The sequence below is a fragment of the Tympanuchus pallidicinctus genome, unplaced genomic scaffold (genome assembly GCF_026119805.1).
Source record: "Tympanuchus pallidicinctus isolate F22 unplaced genomic scaffold, pur_lepc_1.0 scaffold3, whole genome shotgun sequence".
Taxonomy (NCBI): domain Eukaryota; kingdom Metazoa; phylum Chordata; class Aves; order Galliformes; family Phasianidae; genus Tympanuchus; species Tympanuchus pallidicinctus.
In genome coordinates, this window is record NW_026294747.1 from 8239557 (window position 1) to 8260300 (window position 20744).

Sequence of the window (20744 nt, forward strand, 5' to 3'; positions counted from 1 at the left end):
GATTCTATAGATAAGGACTTCATATGATAAATGCAGAGGAAAGTCAGGTTTGTAATCTACTGTCTGTATATTAGCAACAATCTTTCTTCACTCATTTTGGATTCTGATGAAAACTAAAAGAACTTTGAAAAGACAGGAAATGAGAGTTTGCTTTCCTCTCTTGTAAACTGTTGTTTGCTCTTATTTTTCTCACTATTCTTACAGCAACTCAGGAAATTCATGTTCTTTCTGAACTGATAAGCAGCATGCTTGCTCCTCTTTTCCTCACATTAAAATAGAATTTAGGTGATAATGCATTTTTTCTTTTTTTTCTCTCTGAATGCCAAATAATGATGAAGCAAGGGTAAATGATTTCTTCTGTAATTTTTGCTGTGGCTGATAATCTGCATCCACTGAAAAGTGCACCTTGACTGAACCAGGGAGATTAATGTGGTGTTTAAGAGCAGGAGAGAATTAGAAGCATTTGCTTCTCAAGCCAAAAATAAGACCAGAGTTGAGTTGAGAAAGCCTTGCAAGTACTACCTGAGATGAGGTCTCCTTCCAGGATATTCTCAAAGCTGGGACAGTAGACAGATCCTTACTTCTTTTAAGTAATCATTTGAAGCACATGTCTAGTTGGTTGTCATAATGCCGCATCTCTCTGTTTAAAGTCAATACTCAACAGGCCTCTGTCTTCTTACTTCAAAGACATTTCTGCACTGGGAGTTTGTTCAGATTCCTGATCTGAATCAGTGTGTTCCAAAGAACAGAAAGTTGTAATGCGAGTTGCTTGAAGAAGAATTCATTTCACAAAGCTTACCAAATTTCTTTTACAAATGAGGTTTACATAGTGCTGTGGATGCAACATGAAATATTGCAATTTGAATTTTGAATATTTTGAATATTTTGAATAATTTGAATTTTGAATACTAATTTGAATGCAAATTAGTACTTGAGTTTATAAGACACGAGAACAGGTGTACCACGAGCTTTTCTAATGGAACAGTTTCTGTATTAACACAGTATCTCTGAATATGTAAAGTTCACATAATTTGTTTTACCTCAGCCTTACTGACCATATCATCATGTTTGAAGGAATACATATGCAGAACTTAAATGATTAAATCAAATACTGTTTATTGGCATTACTTCTAACTTCATAATTGTGACAAGTTAACACGGTTTTCTGAAGAGGGAGCACACCTTGAGAATATATGTTGGAATAGACAGGAATAAGTATCTCACCGGAGACAGTCAATCTATTGCTAACTTAGCCAGTAAAAGGCACACTGAGTTTCTTAGCTAAATTCAGCAGTACGGGGATGGCCTTTCACTCTCTAGATTTAGTGGGGCCTTGTTTTTAAATCCCAGTATGAAAAAATAGCTGCTTCTAAACAATGAAATTCTGACTTCACTTAGTACGTAAGTTGAACAGTCCTCTTCACAATACACTTCTTGAAAATCAGTAAAAATAAATGATTAATTTGTAGAAAACTTAAGGACTTCATAGAGAGAAAATGTTGCTGTATAACTACATCTGGAAGGTACTTTTCAGTCTGTTTTTAATATATTGCTAGAATCATGCTTTCAGTAGCAATAACATAAGCCACAGAAAACAGTGGATGTTGAGAACTGTAGACAGAAACCTTTTACAAAGTACATTTGCAAAATCTTGTATTGCAAATGTATAGGTCCTTTGAGTAAGGACAGGGCTTTTGGCTGCAGTTTTGCACCGATTTGTTTTCCTCTTTGGATAACATTAAAATCAACAATCATCCAATGTCTAACTAAAAATGATTTTTTTTGTTTGATTTTTGCTTGGTTGTTTTTTTGTTTACTATGGCCTGTTTCTGAACCTAAGTATTGATACAATAAATTATTACAGCTGCTAGTTTTCAAACTGTTGCTATTCCTTACAAGAGCACCTAAAAGCTTGCATTCGAAAATTTCGATGTTATTTTCTGTTCAGATTTCTAGATCGTTTGTTAGCAGGACAGAAAAGGTATATTTATTGGTTATTCTGTTTCTTCACAGTTAGGCTCACACAGTCAGTGTGTAATCTATGGATGAGACTGTTCTACTTCTATCAAAATAACATTATTTGATGATTTACAGCATTTCTGTCTCCAATTTGAGACACTCAAAGATGAGCATACTGCTGGATGTGTGGAAAAAGTGACTGAAACATGGGATTCAAATAATGTAGTCATAGTTAATATTCTACTTGGCACTAAAGTGAAGCTACTTGAGGGTCTTTTTTGATTGTTAGACATGGAGGAAAAGCAGGAATACATTCTCACCCAATTTGTTTTAACTCATCTGGCTTTGAGCCCCCAGGATATTGATAAATATAAATCATACTGCATTATGCAAACACATTGTGTAAATCAAGGGAGGGCCATTGAAATAGAAGGTACACATTCTGTGAGGGGAGTCTTCAGGAACCAACTGCTATTGCTTAGCCTGAAGATGAGGCTACTTCAGGGGGTCTAGTAGCAGTCTTGCAGTATGAAAGAAGATTAACTAAGAAGGACTCACAAATTTTACAGAAGTGGCTAGCAGGAGAATGAGAAAAAATGGCAATAAAGTACAAATGAAATTCTGACTGTATATATAAGGAGAGAGAGGAAATACTGTGGAGATAAGTAAACACTAATTCAAATTTCAGAAATCCTGCATTTTGTCCTTAGAAATTTTTAAGATCCAACTGGGCAAAATGCAAAGCAACTTAGTTGCGTCATTGTCTATGCTGCTTCAAGAAGAATGTTTATCCAGGTGAACTTCCAATTTGAATTCATTGATTCTGGGCATTATTCTTCCAGAATGACAATAATTCAGTAACATATAAGAGTGATCAAGTAATACTCGACACAGTCTGCAAAATGGCAAATTATTTGACTAAGTTAATACTTCAGTTATTCCTTTCCTCGTGTAAAGCAATGTTTTAAAAACTCAGCAGAACTGAACTCATAATTCTTTTTCTCATAAGCAAGAAAGTGGGACACATTCATGCTCTTTCGGGTGTGCTGATTTTTGCAATTGCAGACATCTGTGCATATCACTGAAGTAAGCCACTGTGAATCTCATTTTGTGCAGGAAGCATAAAAAGAGAATTAAAAATTTATTTTGCTGCTTTACCACTTATCTATGCAAGATGGAGAGCTTAGTGTATTCATCTTGCTCAAAAACAAAATATTGCAAGTGCACTTTAGGATTCCAAATAAATCTATTTATTGTTGTTTTGTTCAACAAAGTATGCTGTCTGGGATTACCCTTTTTAATTATGGGAAGAAAGAATTTTCAATTTCTTCATTTGGAAAATGTTTTGCTTGCTAACAATAAGAATCCTGGGTCACTAGGCAATAGTGTTCTGCCCTAATTGCCTCCAGCTTTCTTTTGTTTCTGAATTAAGCCTTTGCTAGTAACTTTTTCCAAATTATATAAAGTAGATATCCAGCTGCCCTATAATTATTTTTAAAACACTTATATGTAAAAATTGAACTTGAAAATATTACTTCATATAATAACTTTTAAAATGGAAGGGGGATGGTGGGGGGGGCCAAAGGGAAGGGATGAGGAAAGGCAGCAAAGGACATGAAATTTATTCTTTCCTGTACTTGCCTCCCCTTCCCCAAACAAATTTGTTCTCTTTTTACATTAAGTAAGAATGTTGTCAAATGCCAGTCAGAGAATCTCAGCTCAAGTTCCCAACTCAACCTACAACATTGATGAAAATAAATGTGTAACTAGAATGTGATTTATAATACATGCAGTCCAGATATTGGAGATGTTTCTAGGTTTCTCCAAATCTATAAGAAGGAACAGAAGGAAAAGAAACCCAAATGACTGTTACTGACTACATGATGCTCATTTAGGCGAAAGTATGTTTGTCTGTTTTATTATCTACGGATGTTATTGAAATTGTCATGAGCAATTTCTGTTGGGCACTTTATCAATGTATGGTTCTTGCATCAGAGAGCTTGAAAAAGACCACAAGACAAGGCTGATGCTTCTTTCTAAAGAAACTAACATATTTTTGTGGATAGTAAGTTATCCAAGAGGAAAAGAGCAACATCTTTTTACCCACATTTAGCTTTCAGCTCTTTTTAATTTCCTTTTTTTTTTAAGGTTGATATCTTGATCATACGATCATAAGTTTTTCCTCCAGATATTTCCTAGCTTTGCATTCTTTGTGAACTACCCTCTTGAATGGCACTTAATGCATGATTCTCCCACTCTTCTTCATACTTTCTTATACATTGTTTGTTATGCTTAGAAGTCCTTATTCTCCATGCCAAATATCTACCCACTCCGTATTCACAATCTTCTTGTAAATTGCATTTCCTTCAAGGCTATAAAAAATAGTCTGCAAGTTAAGAAACATGTCAACTCTGCCTTATGATCTGACAATCTTCTGATAATCAGATTTGCTAATGCTAGCTGAATTCATTAACTGTGAGTTAATATCACTTGTGCCATTTTATTCACAAAATACGTGCACATGAAGGTCACTCTGAAAGTAATGCCCCCTATTTATTTCCACAGAAACTACAACACATACGAAGAACACAGTAACACTACTTGATTAATTCTCAGTTACAAAGTGCTATTTTTTAACCTAGTCACTGCTATTGGCTATGCATTTTCACCAGTGGAGAACACAAGCCTACTTGCTTCATCTGTAAATATCTGCATGAGCAGAGGTGACCCACTCTTGCTGTCACCACTGCTGAAATGCATCACCTGCAGCCTCACTGTTCTCACAGCCATTGTTAGGTCTCCATAAACGTTCAGCAAATGTCAAGGGGTGCCATTTTTTCCTGCTTGAAGGAATTCAAAGGCATATATTTGTTTCATCTGCACTTCCATACCGGATGCCGTTTTGTCAGACTGCCCCTCTGCTTCCATCTGTCACATGGCAATGAAATGTAGCAGGATAGTGGTGGGAAGTCTCAACCTCTTCTGCCATGCTATCGAGATCCTCTTCTAGTGTTACGGACCAGTGTAATAAAATAGGGGGCATTTCTCTGAGAGCAGCCCTTGGATGTTAAAGTAACTCAAAGTTCAGCCCAGGTGGCTTCTTAGAGACCCGGAATGTGCTTCTTGCTGTCTTGTTCTTGTCATTCTATCTGAAAGTCCACAGATGATTAAAGAGAAGAAAAAAATAAGGTCAGTAGGAAGTCAGATGAGGTAAAAGTTATGTTTGGAAGTTAAAATTGAACTCATGGAAACAAGTATCTCTGAATGGTAGAGTGATATTTTTTATGTTCATTTTTCTTTCCTTTTACACAAAACAAGGGAAAGAATTGCTGAAATGATAAAAAGCAAATACTGTTAGAAGTGATAAGTGGAAATTTAAAATGCAGGAGACATATCTAAAAACTTCAGGATAATACAATTAGGAACATATGACTATTCTGTGACCTAATCTGACCCTGGGCATATGCGTGCAGTTATTCACAAGTAGCTAAAGTTTCTTATATGACTTTGAATGAGTTTCTGAAGTAAGCAGTGAGGTAAAGGACCTACCATGATTAAAATCTTTAATCTCTACTTGCTTCACTGTTGGACATCTTTCTACATAAATGGGGATTTGTGCTTAATCCTTTCAGAAAGTCGGTGAAATATATAGGTGGCTTTCACTGCTATTTTTTCAGAAGATTGAGCATATGGTATCATTTTGTTTTCATTTCCTCCACTTTTTGAAGAAAAGTACTTGCAAGAGAAGTAAATCTAAAGATTAACTGGTAATAAAGCAAAAATAATTATTGCTAAAACAAAGATGACTGACAGTATTTCACAGACAAAATAAGGCTATTTTCCCATCTAGTAAGTCTTATGTTTGCATTTAATTATGTTAAAAATAATTGCCTGTGTGTGAAATCACGCTAATTGATTTCTCTTCTAAGGTTTAAGAGAAAAGCCTACAGCTGAGACCAAAATGGTCTTTAAGTACAGAATTCCCAGAAAACATTGTATGTTACTCTGTTGGAGTTACCAAGTTTCTTGATACTGATTATTTAAAGTTTTAGGCACACGATGAAACCAAGTACATTGTTGCAGGAGTCAGTTTTATTTATAGTGCACCAGAATCACCTCTCCACCAATTTTTTTTATTTTTAGCAGAGATTTAAGCCATAACCAGACATACTTAGATAAATTCTTCTGGATGCTTCCAATCAGATTAGTAGGAACATGGATCAAAAAATCATTTTTTTCTCCTCTAATGTAGATTTTTATTTCTCTCATTCAAGCAAATGGCTAAAACCATCAAGTTTTATCTGTAGAGGTATAAGGAAAACGGGAAGCAGAAAAAGATTTTTTTTTGCAATGCCTCTTCATAAAGCAAGTCTTATGTGGTAGTTTCTGTTCTTGAGAAAGATTTGTACCCATTGAGTTTAAGAGAGAAAAGTTTGCTAGAATCTGAGTAGGCAAGGGATAGATACTCACTACATTCTCCTTACTCTTATATTGGTTTCTTTCTTTAATGTATTATAGAATCATGAGATAGTTTGTGTTGGAAGAGACATTCAATACCATCTAGTTTACAAGCAGGGACAGCACCCACTAGACAAGATTGCTTAAAGCTTCATTCAACTTGGCCTTGAATATTTTCAGAGATGGAGCATCCTATAATACTTTATCTAAATCTGCTCTCTTTTGGCTTAAAGATATTACCCCTTTTCCTGCTACAGCCTCTGACAGAATTGCTCTCCAGCTTTCTTAGCCCCCTTTAGTTGTGGTAAACCTGCAGTGAAGTCTTCCTGACCTCCTGAAGCCTTCAAATCTCCAGGCTGCACAACCTTAGCTCTCTCAGCCTGTCTTCATAGGAGAGGTGCTCATGGCCATCCTCTGAATACAGTCCAACAGGTCCATGTCCTTCTTGTCCTGGAGTACCAGTGCTGAACACAGAACTTCTGGTGGGTCTCACAAGAGCAGAGTAGAGGGAGATAATCACCTCCCTTGACCTGCTGGTCATGCTTCTTTAAATGACTGGATTTGCCTCAGCCCCCATGCAGGACCTTGTCCTTGGCCTTGTTGAACTTTATGAGGTCATTATTGCAGCAGTGTTATTCACATTTATCCCTTTGCTCTTAGTTTGCAACCTGAAACTGTTCTAATTGTCTAGTAGTATTAAGTTCTTTGGGAATTAATCTCCATATTTCTCAAAATGAAAATAGAAGCTTTCATGTAGCAGTTGCACAACCTTTGCATGTCCCAGAGGTCGTGTTCTGTATCTTTAAAAAGAAGCGTTTTCTCTGTCTTTCAGGTTCCAGTCTGCATAATTGTATGGATAATAATGTGAACAGAACTTAAGAATGTAAACAGGTCAAATTCAGTTGTGGTTTAAGTTGTACAAAAATTCTGAAGCACCAACGCAAAATGTTGAAGAAATTCTATTAAGACATTCTGAATGAGTTTTTATATTGTTGTTTTTGTTTTTCACATGCTGACATTGCTTATTTATACCTGTGAACTGTTTGTGTATGTTAAATGCTTCATACTTGAGAAGGTTATGGCACAAACATATGGAAAATACGTCAGTTTGCTCACATTTGGTTTGAATACAAAAAGTTTAGCATTTCTTATGTAATTCAAAATTGCAAAATGTAATTCAAAATACTCTATAAATTCAATATGCTTTTCAGCTATACAAAAGGAATGCAAAAAGATATCTTTCTAATATGGTAATGTTTTACAACTACTATACAGAACAACAAAGAAAAACATTGCAAAAAGCATCACACAGTTGTGCAGCTCAGCTGCATTCATGAGTACATAACTTCCACTGTTGACAAATGAGAGTTCCTTGACTCGAACAGAGGCAATATGAGGTAAAAAAATATTTATATAATGCTTTCTTAATTGTTTATTTCAGAGAACTTGAGGTCAGTTGCTAAACTATCCGTGGAGATGGAGTAAAGCACCTTTAAGCTTTTGCTAACACTGTACTCAGCTGTGACTCAGAGAGGGTAAGTTAAATGATCGTACTTAGTTTTATCTGCTGTGGTAAAATGAGTTGCAGAGGGAACACACTGAAAGCCAAGGGCCTCTAAATACTTTTCCCTTTTAAGGAATAGAGCTCCCGGATCACCATTTCCTGGAGATTGTACTCCAAGCCTACACAGTGTAAAAGTAAGTTCTCTGCATTCACTGATCTATATCTGACAACAAATTTGATCTTGGGATCATTCTTTTCCTGACTATTTTAAGTACCAAGTTTACAGTAACAGACAAACGTTAAGAAGCACTCCATCTTGTATGGTTTTTTTTTTCCCTCTTCTTTCCTTCTTTACACTGTCTAATGAAAAGCATAAGTGTTTTGTTTGTTTGTTTGTTTGTTTGTTTTAACTCATTTTGTAGGTGCAAAAGGCTCATGCAGGCTAACATTCTAGAGGTTCGCCCACATCTGTTCTTCTTGTGATATGTGAGTTCAGAATGTCTACAAGTATCTAATTTTGAATTCTTAAACATAATTTTAAAGCTTTTGCAGTTTCTGGAGTTGTTTTGGGAACCATTTACTCTGATATAATATACTACAATAATCTCATGATAGACTTTCAGAAGACAGATCTAGGTCAGAAAGAGCTTATTCAATACTTAGTAAAAGAAATGAGAGAATCTTCCAATTAGTGACATATCCTTCATCTGGGCCATTTTTAAGGTGTAGGTGTATTTTGTTACCTATTCTTTTAATATCTTGAGGGGGAAAAATTCTGTTTTTATTGCATAGATTAATGTATGATTTTCTTTTTTTACTGACGTACATTTATGCTTGAGGAAAGGACATAAAGTTTGCAAAGCTAATGATAGTGTGATTCCCAAAACTGGCAAAGAAGCGTGCTTAGTATCAGGGTAGTTACTCTCCATGTACTGCTCAGTAAGTTTTTAAGGTGCTTTTTAGGTAGGTATACTGAATTTTGGCAGACTGCAAGGCTGTACTCTTTCCAGGAAATAAATTTTTCAAGGACATTTCTTTCTTTATATCTTTGAGTGGCAGATAAGCTCCTCTAGTTCTTATTCAAGTGTTCTGATGAACTGTTTCTCTACATGCTTTGATTCTCACTGACATTTACTAATTTTCATTATCTGATAGGCATAAGGTCTCTTCAGCAGTAATGGAAGAACATTGCTTCAGTAATGTCTAATGTTTCCAACATTTCTAAATCTTTTCCCTTCCCACTGCTATCAGAAGGCAGTAATTGATACAGAAAATGGCAAAACTCTTGGCAAGAAGACTACTTCCTTCCTTGTATCCATTGCATTTACAAGATGCGATGTTTCGTGCTGTTTAAGAGTAGTAACATTTACAAAGGATTTGGCCTAGTGTTTTTATGAATGTTGTGCAAGTTAAAAATAAGCTTTTGGACTGAAAATTCTTTAGGAATTAGAATTCACATAGTTTATAAATGGAACTATATGCTTATATATTTTGTTGAAATAACAGAAGCATTAGCCCTTGCTTTGGCTCACTTGTGGTCTGCAGCAGTAACATCAAGTTATGCAGATACCATGTTTATTTCAAGAAACCTCAGACTATGAATCAACAGATGTATGCTTTACTTGTACAATTCTCAGAACTGTGGTTGTTTTTTGTTTGTTTGTTTGTTTTTTCCTTCTGGAGAGGTATTGGGAAAAGAAAGAAGGTCAGAAGAACACATATTCTTACTAACCAGCAGTTCAAAGACATGGAGATTTTTCCTGTGTTTAAGATAGCTTTGTAAAGAAGTCTGAATAAGGTTCTTATTATGTCAAATATGGACTGAACTCAGTCTACTCCAAATCTCAGGAATTTTAAGGTGGCATAAATTCATCATCATCTTGCCCTCTGTTTTCCTTTGGCTGTACTTAGAATGCTGCATCTCTGAGACAATACAGCTCAGGATTTTTCTCTTTCTATTTTCAGTTTAGCCTGTTGACTTTTTTCCTTCACAAAGATATTTGCTTTTAAATCTGAAAAATGAACTGAAACTTGCTGTGCTTAACAGCTCTTTCTTGTTTAAATGACTTACATTACTTTTCTTTAGTGTGTACTGGGAGCTCAACTGGGACAGGGAATCAAACAGTTTGACACAATAGCCTATGCAGCTCAGCATGAGACTCTGCCAGTACACTTTTCGCCATGACTTGAAATTCTCCTGATTTTTTTTTTAAGCTCAACATTCCCATAAATTCATAAAGCAAACACTAACAGAGGTTAGATGAACAATTCATCTGTCCTCGTTATTTTTTACTTTTTGTTGTTGTTGTTGGATTTCAGGTGTTGCAAACTCAGAAGTTGCAACAGATGCCAGGGCTTTTTTACGGGAATGAAGAGCTGGTCCATTTCATCTTTCTTCATTACTTTGCCTCTGTCTCACCTTCGTAGTCAGTGACTGTTGCTTGAAACAAAAATACTTCACTGCTGAATCACAGAAGTTTAACTGCTGTCTGCTTAATCTCTGTGGGTTTATTAAATATGTTATCATGAAGGTCTGTATTCCATCATATTTAAGACTTTAAGGATGATTCAAAAATGTTTATTAAAGAAAAATATACCTTCTTTCATGGAAAACTTTCTCTACTTTTATATGCAGTTAGAGGTGGATAAAACCTTGACAGAAATGTGAGCTTCCTCTTACTGCAGTACAATAGAAACTCACTTGTAGCAGGTTCAAATTATCTACATAACATTGAAACATGATTTTCTTACCGTGATTAGCATGTCTTGTGTAAGAAATAGAAAACTAACTGGAGAGAGAGGGAAAAGAAATTGTATTTCTATTGGACTTTACAACTACATAATTTATGTTGCATCTTTCCACAGTCTTTACCAATGAACGTCAATGGAATAATTGTGGTGGTGTTTTGGTTTTTTTGTTTGTTTGTTTGTTTTGAAAGCACAGAAATGCTTGTGTACAGGTAGTTGCTGTTGTAGCTCTTTTCAAGATATTAATTATGCATTAAATTTCATATGAATGGCCTTGTGTCTGATTATTCTTCTAGTAATGGAGTAGAAGCATAATAAAAGCATAGGTCCTAACTGCTTCTGTAGTCTAAAGTTTTCACACATTTTGTAGGTTTTCCTAGTTCTGTGAAAGGTGAGGTGAGGAATTTCTAAGTAATGTGGCTGCTTTGGTATTTCCTATGATTATTTTTCTCTCTTGTTGATTTTTTAAGAGTATTTCGATAATTTTAATTGCCAGCCTCAATAAATCAGTATGTTCTTTAATAATCTTCCCTTCCCTGAGATGGAAAGGAAAACTAGAAAATTGATGTTAGGTTGTCAAATACCTTAAAGTTATATGAACTCATCTCGCCATCATGACTCTTTTACTCCATCCTCATCTACAGAGCAGTAAAAGAATAATGATGAAATTAGGAACTTGGGTTTCAGAGAAGACAATATTTTTTGGTCGTAGAACCAGTACTTGATGTGTATATTCATCTCCTTGGCCTACTCTTTAAGTTGTTGCTACATTAGACTTTGAGTTTATAACACAATACTATACACAGCTGCAAATTAACTGTCAAGGAAATATATTTTACTTGTCTAGTCAGTCATTATGTATCACGTCGTCTCTGTTAATCATCTAATCTGTTGTCTATAGGCACCATCAAGGAGTCAAATGATTTATTTGTGAGAACTGTTCCTTAATTGTCCGGTAGGTGTCAGAGTAAGTCTTGTAATACTTCTGTAGCTGTAAGGATTAGTACCAATCATTTCTCTGATTACAATGTGAAGGCAGTAGCTCAAGTTGATACTAAAAACAATAATTTTCTCAGCTAGTCAGCAGTGATTTCTTTTTTCCCATTCAAGCATAACTACTATTTTGCTTTGAAAATGTCTTGTACATTGTTGTAGTCTTCGGCAGACATACAGCAAATGTTTATAGTATTTGCCCAACTCACCTAGGTCTTTAAAGAGCCTCAGCACATGCCCAAAGAAAGAGTGTTGTGATTTGACTGACCAATTTTCCTTCTAAAGATCTTCCTTTCTTTGCAATCTGAGATCATATTCCGTAGCATGAGAACTTTCTTGGTTACTAAAAGGAATGTTACAGATACCCAGGATATTGTTTTGTTTTCTTCTTGGAAGATCTATAGTGAGGTAGTTTAATTGCAGCCGACACAGTCACAGTAGGAAAAAAAGTAATAAATAAAATCTGTGACATGAAGAGGAGTGGGAATAGCAACAAGAAAGGGAGGTTGAATGCATTTATAGAATTATATTTGACCTTGAAAACTTTAGTTTAATAAAACACAAGATTATAGTTAATTTTAAACCTTAATACTGTTTGTTATTGTAAAGTGATCTCTGTGTTAGACCATAGCTTTATTAATGAATTTGATATGTATTTTTGGCATCTAACACATCTAGTGGATCACAAGGCCTTGCAGCACTTATACCTTCAGGCTAACTTGAAACAGTCTCATTCTCAGCAGTGTATGGTCGTGATAGTCCACATTGCAGATCAACGTGCTCCATTCTGTCCACCATGCCAACCCTACCTGAAGAAAATGAACAACTAAAAGAGGCACAACACAACAGTTCTCCTCCAGCCAAAGTAAGCACTCTTACAGATTTTTCTGATACTTATTTTTGGGGCTGAAACTGCCTGTGTACATTTAGGAGTCTGCAAAATAACATAGTCCTTAGCTATATACTGGTGACAAACTGATGAGTGATTTTTCAGCTGACTTTCTTAGAATTTTTCAAGTATTTTTTAGATTAAGGAATGACAACTGTTGTGTTTCCATAAAAATTTAACTTCTGAGAAAAGAACTTAGATTTACGCCCCACAGTAGTCTGAAAACACCTGCTGTTGCTCTTACAAATTTATAGAAGGTGTTCTCCAATTAGTATGTGTGTAAAAGATGGAAATCTGTTTTTTGGTTTGTACTATTTCACTATATTTGCAATAATAATAGCTGAGTATGTTCTGAAACTACACTGAGTGTGTGTGACAGCTATCCGTATGCATTCATTTAATTGTGTATAGGTTTTAAAGTTTTATTTGCAGATATTATGAAAAAAATCATTAAGTGATGACAGTTTTGCCTTTCGAATAATTTATACTACTGATAAAATTAGTTCTATTTTCTAATAATTTGGTTTTGTTATTAACTTTTTAATAAGTTATTAGTTTAATTGAATTAAAGAATTATGAAATCATATTATCTAGATCATCCTGTTTCGTGCAATCTGGTATAAAGGAGAACAGAATTTATAATCTGGCACATCCTCAGTTAGAGTATATCACTGTCCTTGGATCTGAGGACACTGTATTCTATATTTTGGGTGAAAACATCCGCTACTTCAGCACCATTGGAAAATATTGTCAGCAGTGAGCCCTACATCGATTTGTCATACATTCCATTTAAACAGCACACTGTGCTGAGTGTTAGTTTCCTGGCTTAAGATAAACACCCTAAATGGATGCAAGTTTATCAGACTATTAGCTGAGATCGTATATTAGATAAAGAAAGTAGTCTGTGGGTTTGTTCTACTGCGGGTTTTTTTTTCCCCTTTGTTTTTAATGCACCCTCACCCCTCTGTGAGAAGTACTGAAATACACCCTCGAAGATTAAAAAAAGAAAATAAGATAGCAGACATCAATGACTATTCCAGGGCTGGCTTGTGAAATGGCAGAAATGAAGCACTTCAACCAACTATTCTTTTAAAATAAAATACTGGCCTTTTAGAAGTAGGTCCGAAATGAAGTGAAGCAATGAGATAGCTCATGAGTCAGTTAATTAGTTGAAACATTTTGTTTCAGATACTTAATGCCTAAAAATAACAATTTAACAGGTGAAGGGTTTTAATCAACACATTGCTTATTAGCCTACTAGAATTATTAAGCATTGAAACTAGCCAATGTTCTGACAGTTTGATCTTGTTCATATCTATTATCACTCCTGGGTCCTCCTGCAGAGTGGGTTCTACAGCATGACTCTGTAATTGGTGAGATACCTTAATGTTGTGTAATAGAACCTGCAAACAAGGAGAGGGCATCAGAAGGAACAGAACAAACTGGGAGGCCGGTTACCAGGCTGTGCCCCCTTCACTGCCACTGAACAAAACTTTTCACGACTGAAATCTCTTATTTAAAATGCTGTCTAGTGCCTAACAATTTCCTTATTCTGTACCAAAAAATGCTCTCCTACCCTTTCCTTACATGCAAACACTTATGTATTAACAAAACAGTTCTGAGAAAAAGAATATGAACCTTGTGTTACGTGTAGCTTACTGTGTACTTTAGTTATCTTGTATATGATGGAAACATGGGGTTGTATTTCTCAAATCCATTTTGAAAAATCTAATCTGGTTTTCCATTTTAGTTTTTCTTAGGTAAGCTGGCTGCTGTAAACGTTTCTCAGAATATTCACTAGCTCTGGGTTTCTGATGGGAAGCTCCCATTAACGCCATTTTGAGAGCAGTTAGCCCTATTCAAAGCTCTTTAACCCCTTGTTTGAAATGTGTCCGAATTATGAGTGTGCAGTTGAACTCTTTGTTGTGTGCTAATCTGGAAGTACTGGATATTTTAGATGTTTGATACAGAATAATTTCTTCCAGCGAACTTCATAAAACATTTAGATGTCATGTTCAGCCACTTCTGTATTTTTGTTTAAATAGTAATTTCACATAACATTAGTAAGCTTTTGATGATATCTGTAATAACTGATGCATTGTAGTGTTAAAAATATAAGAAAAGTAAAATAAACCCTTACCAATTAGGTTAAAAGATTTATGATGTATCATAAGCTCTACACTTCTAGGGCTGGTTGTGAGCTACTATCTTCCCCTCTCTTTAAGTAAAAAATATTTTTGCCTTTTTCCTGCTTTTTTACCTCTTTGTATCCTGAACACTGTATTTCTGTCTATTCAGAGGATGTTTCACATGTTCATAACATCTTTGTTACACTGATTATTATGTCACTCAAGTTTCTGCATTTCATATTTTTTTGTGTTTAAATCTGTGCACCTCTTTTACCACATCACTGCATGCTACTTGTTTTGTCTGAAGATGTCCTGTACCTGCTTTGCCTTTTCTCCTGTTGTCTTTTTCAACCAAATGTTCTTACAACTTGACATGCATTGCCTTACTTGCAAAACTTTCATCTCAAAATTTCACTTAAATATACAAAATTAAGTTGGTTTAAAACCCCATCTCTCTCAAAAGACCACTTGAGATGCATTATTCTTCTAAGGAGTTTCACATGATTGTCTGTTTCAGGCCAAATATGTTCTGAAATTCAGTCAAGGTCTTTCATGGTTTTATAAGGACGAGACCATGTGGCAGAGGACTTTCTTTCCAATATTTTAAAAAAAAATGTAGGTGGTATCCAGGAAAGCTTTATCAGCTGACTTTTCTGGCACAGTAGCCCTTTTAGCAGAAATGCATTTTTCCCATTACTGTTCAAATCCATCCAAATTTGGCTGGATTTTAAAACTTTAAAAGCATGTTCTCTTAGGGAGGTCTTGATAGAGCTTAACACCAGAATTTCTGCAGAATCTGCCTGCCCTGAGCATCTCTGAGCATCTTGGGTCTTCTGTTATGGCCAAAATTGCATTTTTCATCCTCCCAGCCCTGCACAAGTCTCCTTCTCCCCCAGAGTAGGTCATATATAATCATCCTTGTAGCAAGTGTGAATAAATAAATTCCCACCTAAACAGCAAAGATTGAGTCAATTTTACTGTCCATTTTTGTGAGAGGAAGGCTTGGGATATAAAGGGAGTGGAGACTAGTAGCAGGCAGTCACTGTTACTGGGAGGGAAGATGAGGCATCTACTGCAGATGGCTGGGAGCAGTTATGTCTGGAAGTTGAGTAGGAGAGGACACTTGTAGACAAGCAATGGGAAGATGATGGAAAACTTCTGTCCAAACCTTATGTGGATGTACAACTTGTGAAAGCATAAACTTCCACTTAGAGCTCGTGCTCCAATACCTGTATATATCAGTCTGAGCGCTCTTATGATTATAAAGATATATATATTTATTCAAGCAAGCTGGCCCTGAAATATCTTCGTGCCCTAGCTCTTGTTGCCACTTGTTATGCAAAAGATTTGGACAACAGGAAGTGTGAATTTCCATCCATGTAAAAGTTTAATTACTGTTGTTGCTGATGACAATTCACATATTTTGACAGACCTTAATTAGCAGTGACTGCAGTCTTTTCTTTTTTTAAATCAACTATTTTTGGAGTCTTAAAAAAAAGGCCTGGGTGACTTTAAGGCTGATGTTCTTATGTCACTCAAAAGATTTTACTTTTTGGTAGTGATGGGATTAGTACAAAAAATGTATGTATGCACTCAGCTGCTTTGACCTACAAGCATAGCAGTCACCTGCATTTTTGTCATTGTCTGTTTGACAAAATATATTGATATTTACCATTTTCAAGAATAATACTAAAAATTGCTTTCAAATTATTACAATACACTATCAGTTGCATGCTTGTATCACTTAAGTGAAGATATTTTTACATTTTTAAAGGAATATTTTTCTATAACTTGAATGTTCATGTTTTCTTGGTATGTTTCCTATACCACTCTCCAGTAATTAACAGTGTGATCTCGCCCAGAAGCATCATATGAGTTTTATAATTACAGAACTGTGGAACTGTATGAAGTGCAATTTATAACAGAACCAAGAATCCGAGATCAGGTGTATAATTCAAAACATTTTTTAATTTGCATTTGAGGGAAAGAAGTGTTATGCTCTATACTGGAGTATTATGCCATTTTCAAATTCTTTCAGAGTTCTTTGTATTTATCAGAGTGTATTATTTCAAGAGCAGTAAAATATGTCCCTTAGAAATGTTGAAAGGAATTCTATTGTATGTGATACCTAACAGCTACATGACTACTAATCGTTTGGAAAAGAAAAGGATCCGGGGAGACCTCATTGTGTCCTTCCAATACTTGAAGGGAGCATGTAAACAGGAGGGGGAACGGCTGTTTATGAGGTGATAGGACAAGGGGGAATTGAGACAGGGACAGGGAACTGGGGGAACTGAGACAGGGGATATATATTAGGTTAGCTATTAGGAAGAAGTTTTTCACACAGGGGGTGGTGAGGCACTGGAACAGGTTGCCCAAGGAGGCTGTGGATGCCCCATCCCTGCAGGATTCAAGGCCAGGCTGGATGTGGCTCTGGGCAGCCTGGTCTGGTGGTTGGTGACCCTGCACATAACAGGTCGAATCTACATGATCATTGTGGTCCTTTTCAACCCAGGCCATTCTATGATTCTATGATAGTATCTTTCTGTATGCATATAATTTTATTTCAGTTTATTCTATTGCCACTTGCTTGTTGTAACAAACCTTAGAACTACCCTAACTTCTCCAAAAAAAAGTCTCCGTTAGATGATGGAAACAAAATTATAAATTGATGACTTTCAATGCAAAGAATCAAAATGATTGAAATCTCTATGCTCTAAAACATTAATGTGTTAAGCTAAATTATCATGAGTAATTATTCAAATGTACAAATTATTTTTTACAGCAGCTATTTTTTTTCTGTGTTAACAACTACTAAAATAATTATTTTTTTTTATTTTTTGCTTCTGCATTATGCTTCTGTGAGCCTTTAATAGATAAATATTCTTAAAGTAGCAAGCACAATTGAGAGCAAATGGTGTTTGCAAAATGTTGTTTATAACAGTTGAACGTAAGTGGCTTTGTGCCACGGTTAGTAAGCATGCTCCTCTTCAAGATTCAGAAATGTCACAGAATCATGGAATGTTGGATTGGAAGGGGTCTTTAAAGGTCATATAGCTCTAACTTCCCTGCCGTGAGCAGGGACACAAATGTCAGCTGCCAATTGAAGTCAAAATTTCTTATGGAACTTTGGGATGTTATTTCAAGAAAAATTTAGAATAAAAATGACTAAATAATACAGCATTTTCTTCTTTTACATACTAGTGCCTAGCAGAAGCAATTATAATTGTTTCTTGCAGTGTAAATAAAGGTTTTAAACTCAAATATGTCTTATCAGATAAAAGCTAATTCTCAGTTCAGTCATTTGTAGGCTAAATAGAAAAATCCCAATTATTTTCCCCTCAGATGGATATTCAGTACTTTGAATTTCTCAATTCAACTTTATTTTTATATTTATAACAAACCATTCAGGACACCGATGCTGAAGGAACTACAAGCAGTACACCTTCTATTGTTCTTCCAGAGAATGCTAGTATGCCTGATGCAGAAATCGATAAAAATCTGGTTAACAGGTACTACATTATATGCTACCAATCTATGCATAATTTGTACAGTAATTCTGGGAGCTGTTTCTAAGAATTTGCTTTGAAATGTGTGTCATATTAAAATATCATTGATGTGTCCTTGTACATAGGTTGTTCCAAAAGTAATGCCTCCTATTTGTTCTCAACTCCAACAAATACAAAGAACACAATAACACTATTTGTTAGCGAAAATTCTCAGCTACAAAATACTGATTTTCAGCATAGTCACCACCTTGAGCTGTGTATTTTCACCACAATTCTCTACTCATACAAATATGAACCAATGGAGGTGACTCACTGTCACCACTGTTGCAATATACCACCCATCACCTCACTATGCTCACATCCACACTTCAGTTGTCATAAACATTCAGCAAACACTGACGAATGTCAATGAGTTCCGCTTTTTCTACGTGGGCAAATTCAATGACACACCTTTGCTTCATCCATACTTCCACTTCAGACACCTTTTTGTCAGACTGCCCCTCTGCTGCCATCTGTTACACAGAGACAAACTATAATAGAATATATTGGTGGGCAGGTTCAAGTTCCATTGCTGTACCACCATCTGCCTGACCTTGTCAGCCAACGTAGTAAAATCAGAGATGTTATTTTAGGAGCAGCCCTTGTAGTAATTAGATTGTATTGTCTTTCCTTTTGGGTGCAGGGAATTTGGGTGTTGTAAGTACAGTTGATATTAAAGAACAGTTTCTTATGTCACTAATCCTGCAAACCTAAATTGGTATCCTTCAAAATTGTTTATTTTCTAATCTTTCAGAATGGAGTAATTTAAACAAAAACCTAAGTGAAAGTTATGCATGCTTCAACTGACAGCTATAACTTTTGAAATCTATCCTTCTGAAAGTAGAGTATGCCCTAGTGAAGAAAAAATTAATTAGTCCTTCCATAGGCATGAAATGGTATGTGTGTATGTGCTACAATTGTACATCTACTACTAGGATGAGTGACAGTTTAATTCCTCATATTCAATGCATGGCATAAGTACACATACTCTTCTTATGTCTAAATCTGAAATATTAACCTGGACACAGTCTATCAACAATAGATGTAATGAAGTTCCCCGCCCTCCCTACATGGGAAAGTTTTATTAAATTGAAAAACATTCCTTTAATAACTAAATCCCTAATTCTGGACTACTGCTATATATATATACATATGCCAGTACTGCTGCCCTTATTCATATAAATATTTCCATTGAAGCAGTTAGAGCTTTGGAAAGAGCTAGGACTGCACTCCTGAGCTATTGTGATAAAATATGTATCAGTTAAAAATTCAAGCAGACAACATTCCTAAGATAGACAGTTGAAAGAATGGAGTATATAATGACTAAATACAGTGAGTTTTGAGGCAAATGTCTATTCAGGTAGACAGAGCAAAAATTGCACCTTGAATTCTAGTATACATGAAAGTAAGTTGCTGAATGGAATTATTGTTATTTTCACTCTACTAATAAAGCATACTTATTAACCTGGCCTTAAATTATATGAAGAACTAATCAGAATCTATTGATCAAGATCTGTGCTATGATTTGCTTATATCTTTAAAGTATGCTTGCCTGAACTTGAAGATCGTTTAAGAGTTAAAATTACAGTGCAACCATTTTAAAAAAGCATTATCTGCTGGATCATCACTTGATTTTATGAGATATTCCCCTGGTTCTGTGCAATTATGGTAGCCTAAGAGATAATTTTAATGCATAAAACTTATTTTAGGAAACTAACAACTTATAAAGACTAACTTTTTGCAACATACTGTATTTAGATGAGTTTTATGCCATAATAGGAAAACTGCATTTTTTAAAATATAAAAGGGAATAAAAACTTTCATATGTTACCATCAAAATCCATAAGTCTTTAACCTCACTTTTAATATGGAACAGAACTCAACCATTAAACTCGAGATTTTCTGGGAAGTTAGAGTGAAAACAAAATGGAAATAATTTCGGTTTTTATTTCCTGCTTTCTTAATGTCATTCCAATGTATTTTTAAAAGTGTATTACTCAATTAATGTTTTCGCTTTTAATGTTAATATTTTGGAGGTAATAGAAAAGTAGAGCCCTTTTTTTTTTCTTAGTGACATATTCCCATAATATTTGTCATTCATTTTTCTCTCTAGACCTCGTAGTCCTCATAGAAGACATTCTAACCGTGCCACTAGGAATCCAACAAGTTCATTGACTTCTGTTGGTAAGAAATGATTATTCATTTAAGCTAGGACGTTTCTCTGAAAATGTGACATGCAATTAAAGGCATAGGTATAGAGTCTGACTCTTTTTACCACATCTTTTTTTTTCCTGTGCATGCTTATTTGTAATGCACGCACTGAATATTGGTACCATAATGCATAGTGATCAAGAGTTTATGATCATAAGGGGCTTGCATGTGAACAGGTCCAGAGAAATATGTATATGGTTAGTTTAACAAAATTGTTAGATTAGTATTTTAGCTTAATATTTTTAGAAGGCCAGAGACGCACAAGCTTAAAATCCCTGTTGTGTTCAAAATACTGTTCAGTAATA

At 35.2% G+C, this 20744-nt stretch overlaps 1 protein-coding gene across 13 annotated transcripts in view; it reads left to right on the forward strand.

The window, feature by feature from the left end:
• The window catches only part of IRAG1 (inositol 1,4,5-triphosphate receptor associated 1), a 109364-nt gene that overhangs the window by 60530 nt on the left and 28090 nt on the right, over nt 1-20744 (forward strand). For 7 of the 13 annotated variants that reach the window (XM_052695661.1, XM_052695658.1, XM_052695670.1 and 4 more), the window contains exons 2-7: nt 7859-7952; nt 8344-8407; nt 11571-11624; nt 12403-12527; nt 18092-18192; nt 20342-20412. In XM_052695661.1, the coding sequence (XP_052551621.1) occupies nt 12459-12527; nt 18092-18192; nt 20342-20412 (241 nt within the window). In that variant the 5' untranslated portion in view covers nt 7859-7952; nt 8344-8407; nt 11571-11624; nt 12403-12458. Of the gene's footprint in view, nt 1-7858; nt 7953-8343; nt 8408-11570; nt 11625-12340; nt 12528-18091; nt 18193-20341; nt 20413-20744 lie in introns of all 13 variants that reach the window. The other 6 variants (XM_052695665.1, XM_052695662.1, XM_052695666.1 and 3 more) reach the window with 6 other exon arrangements.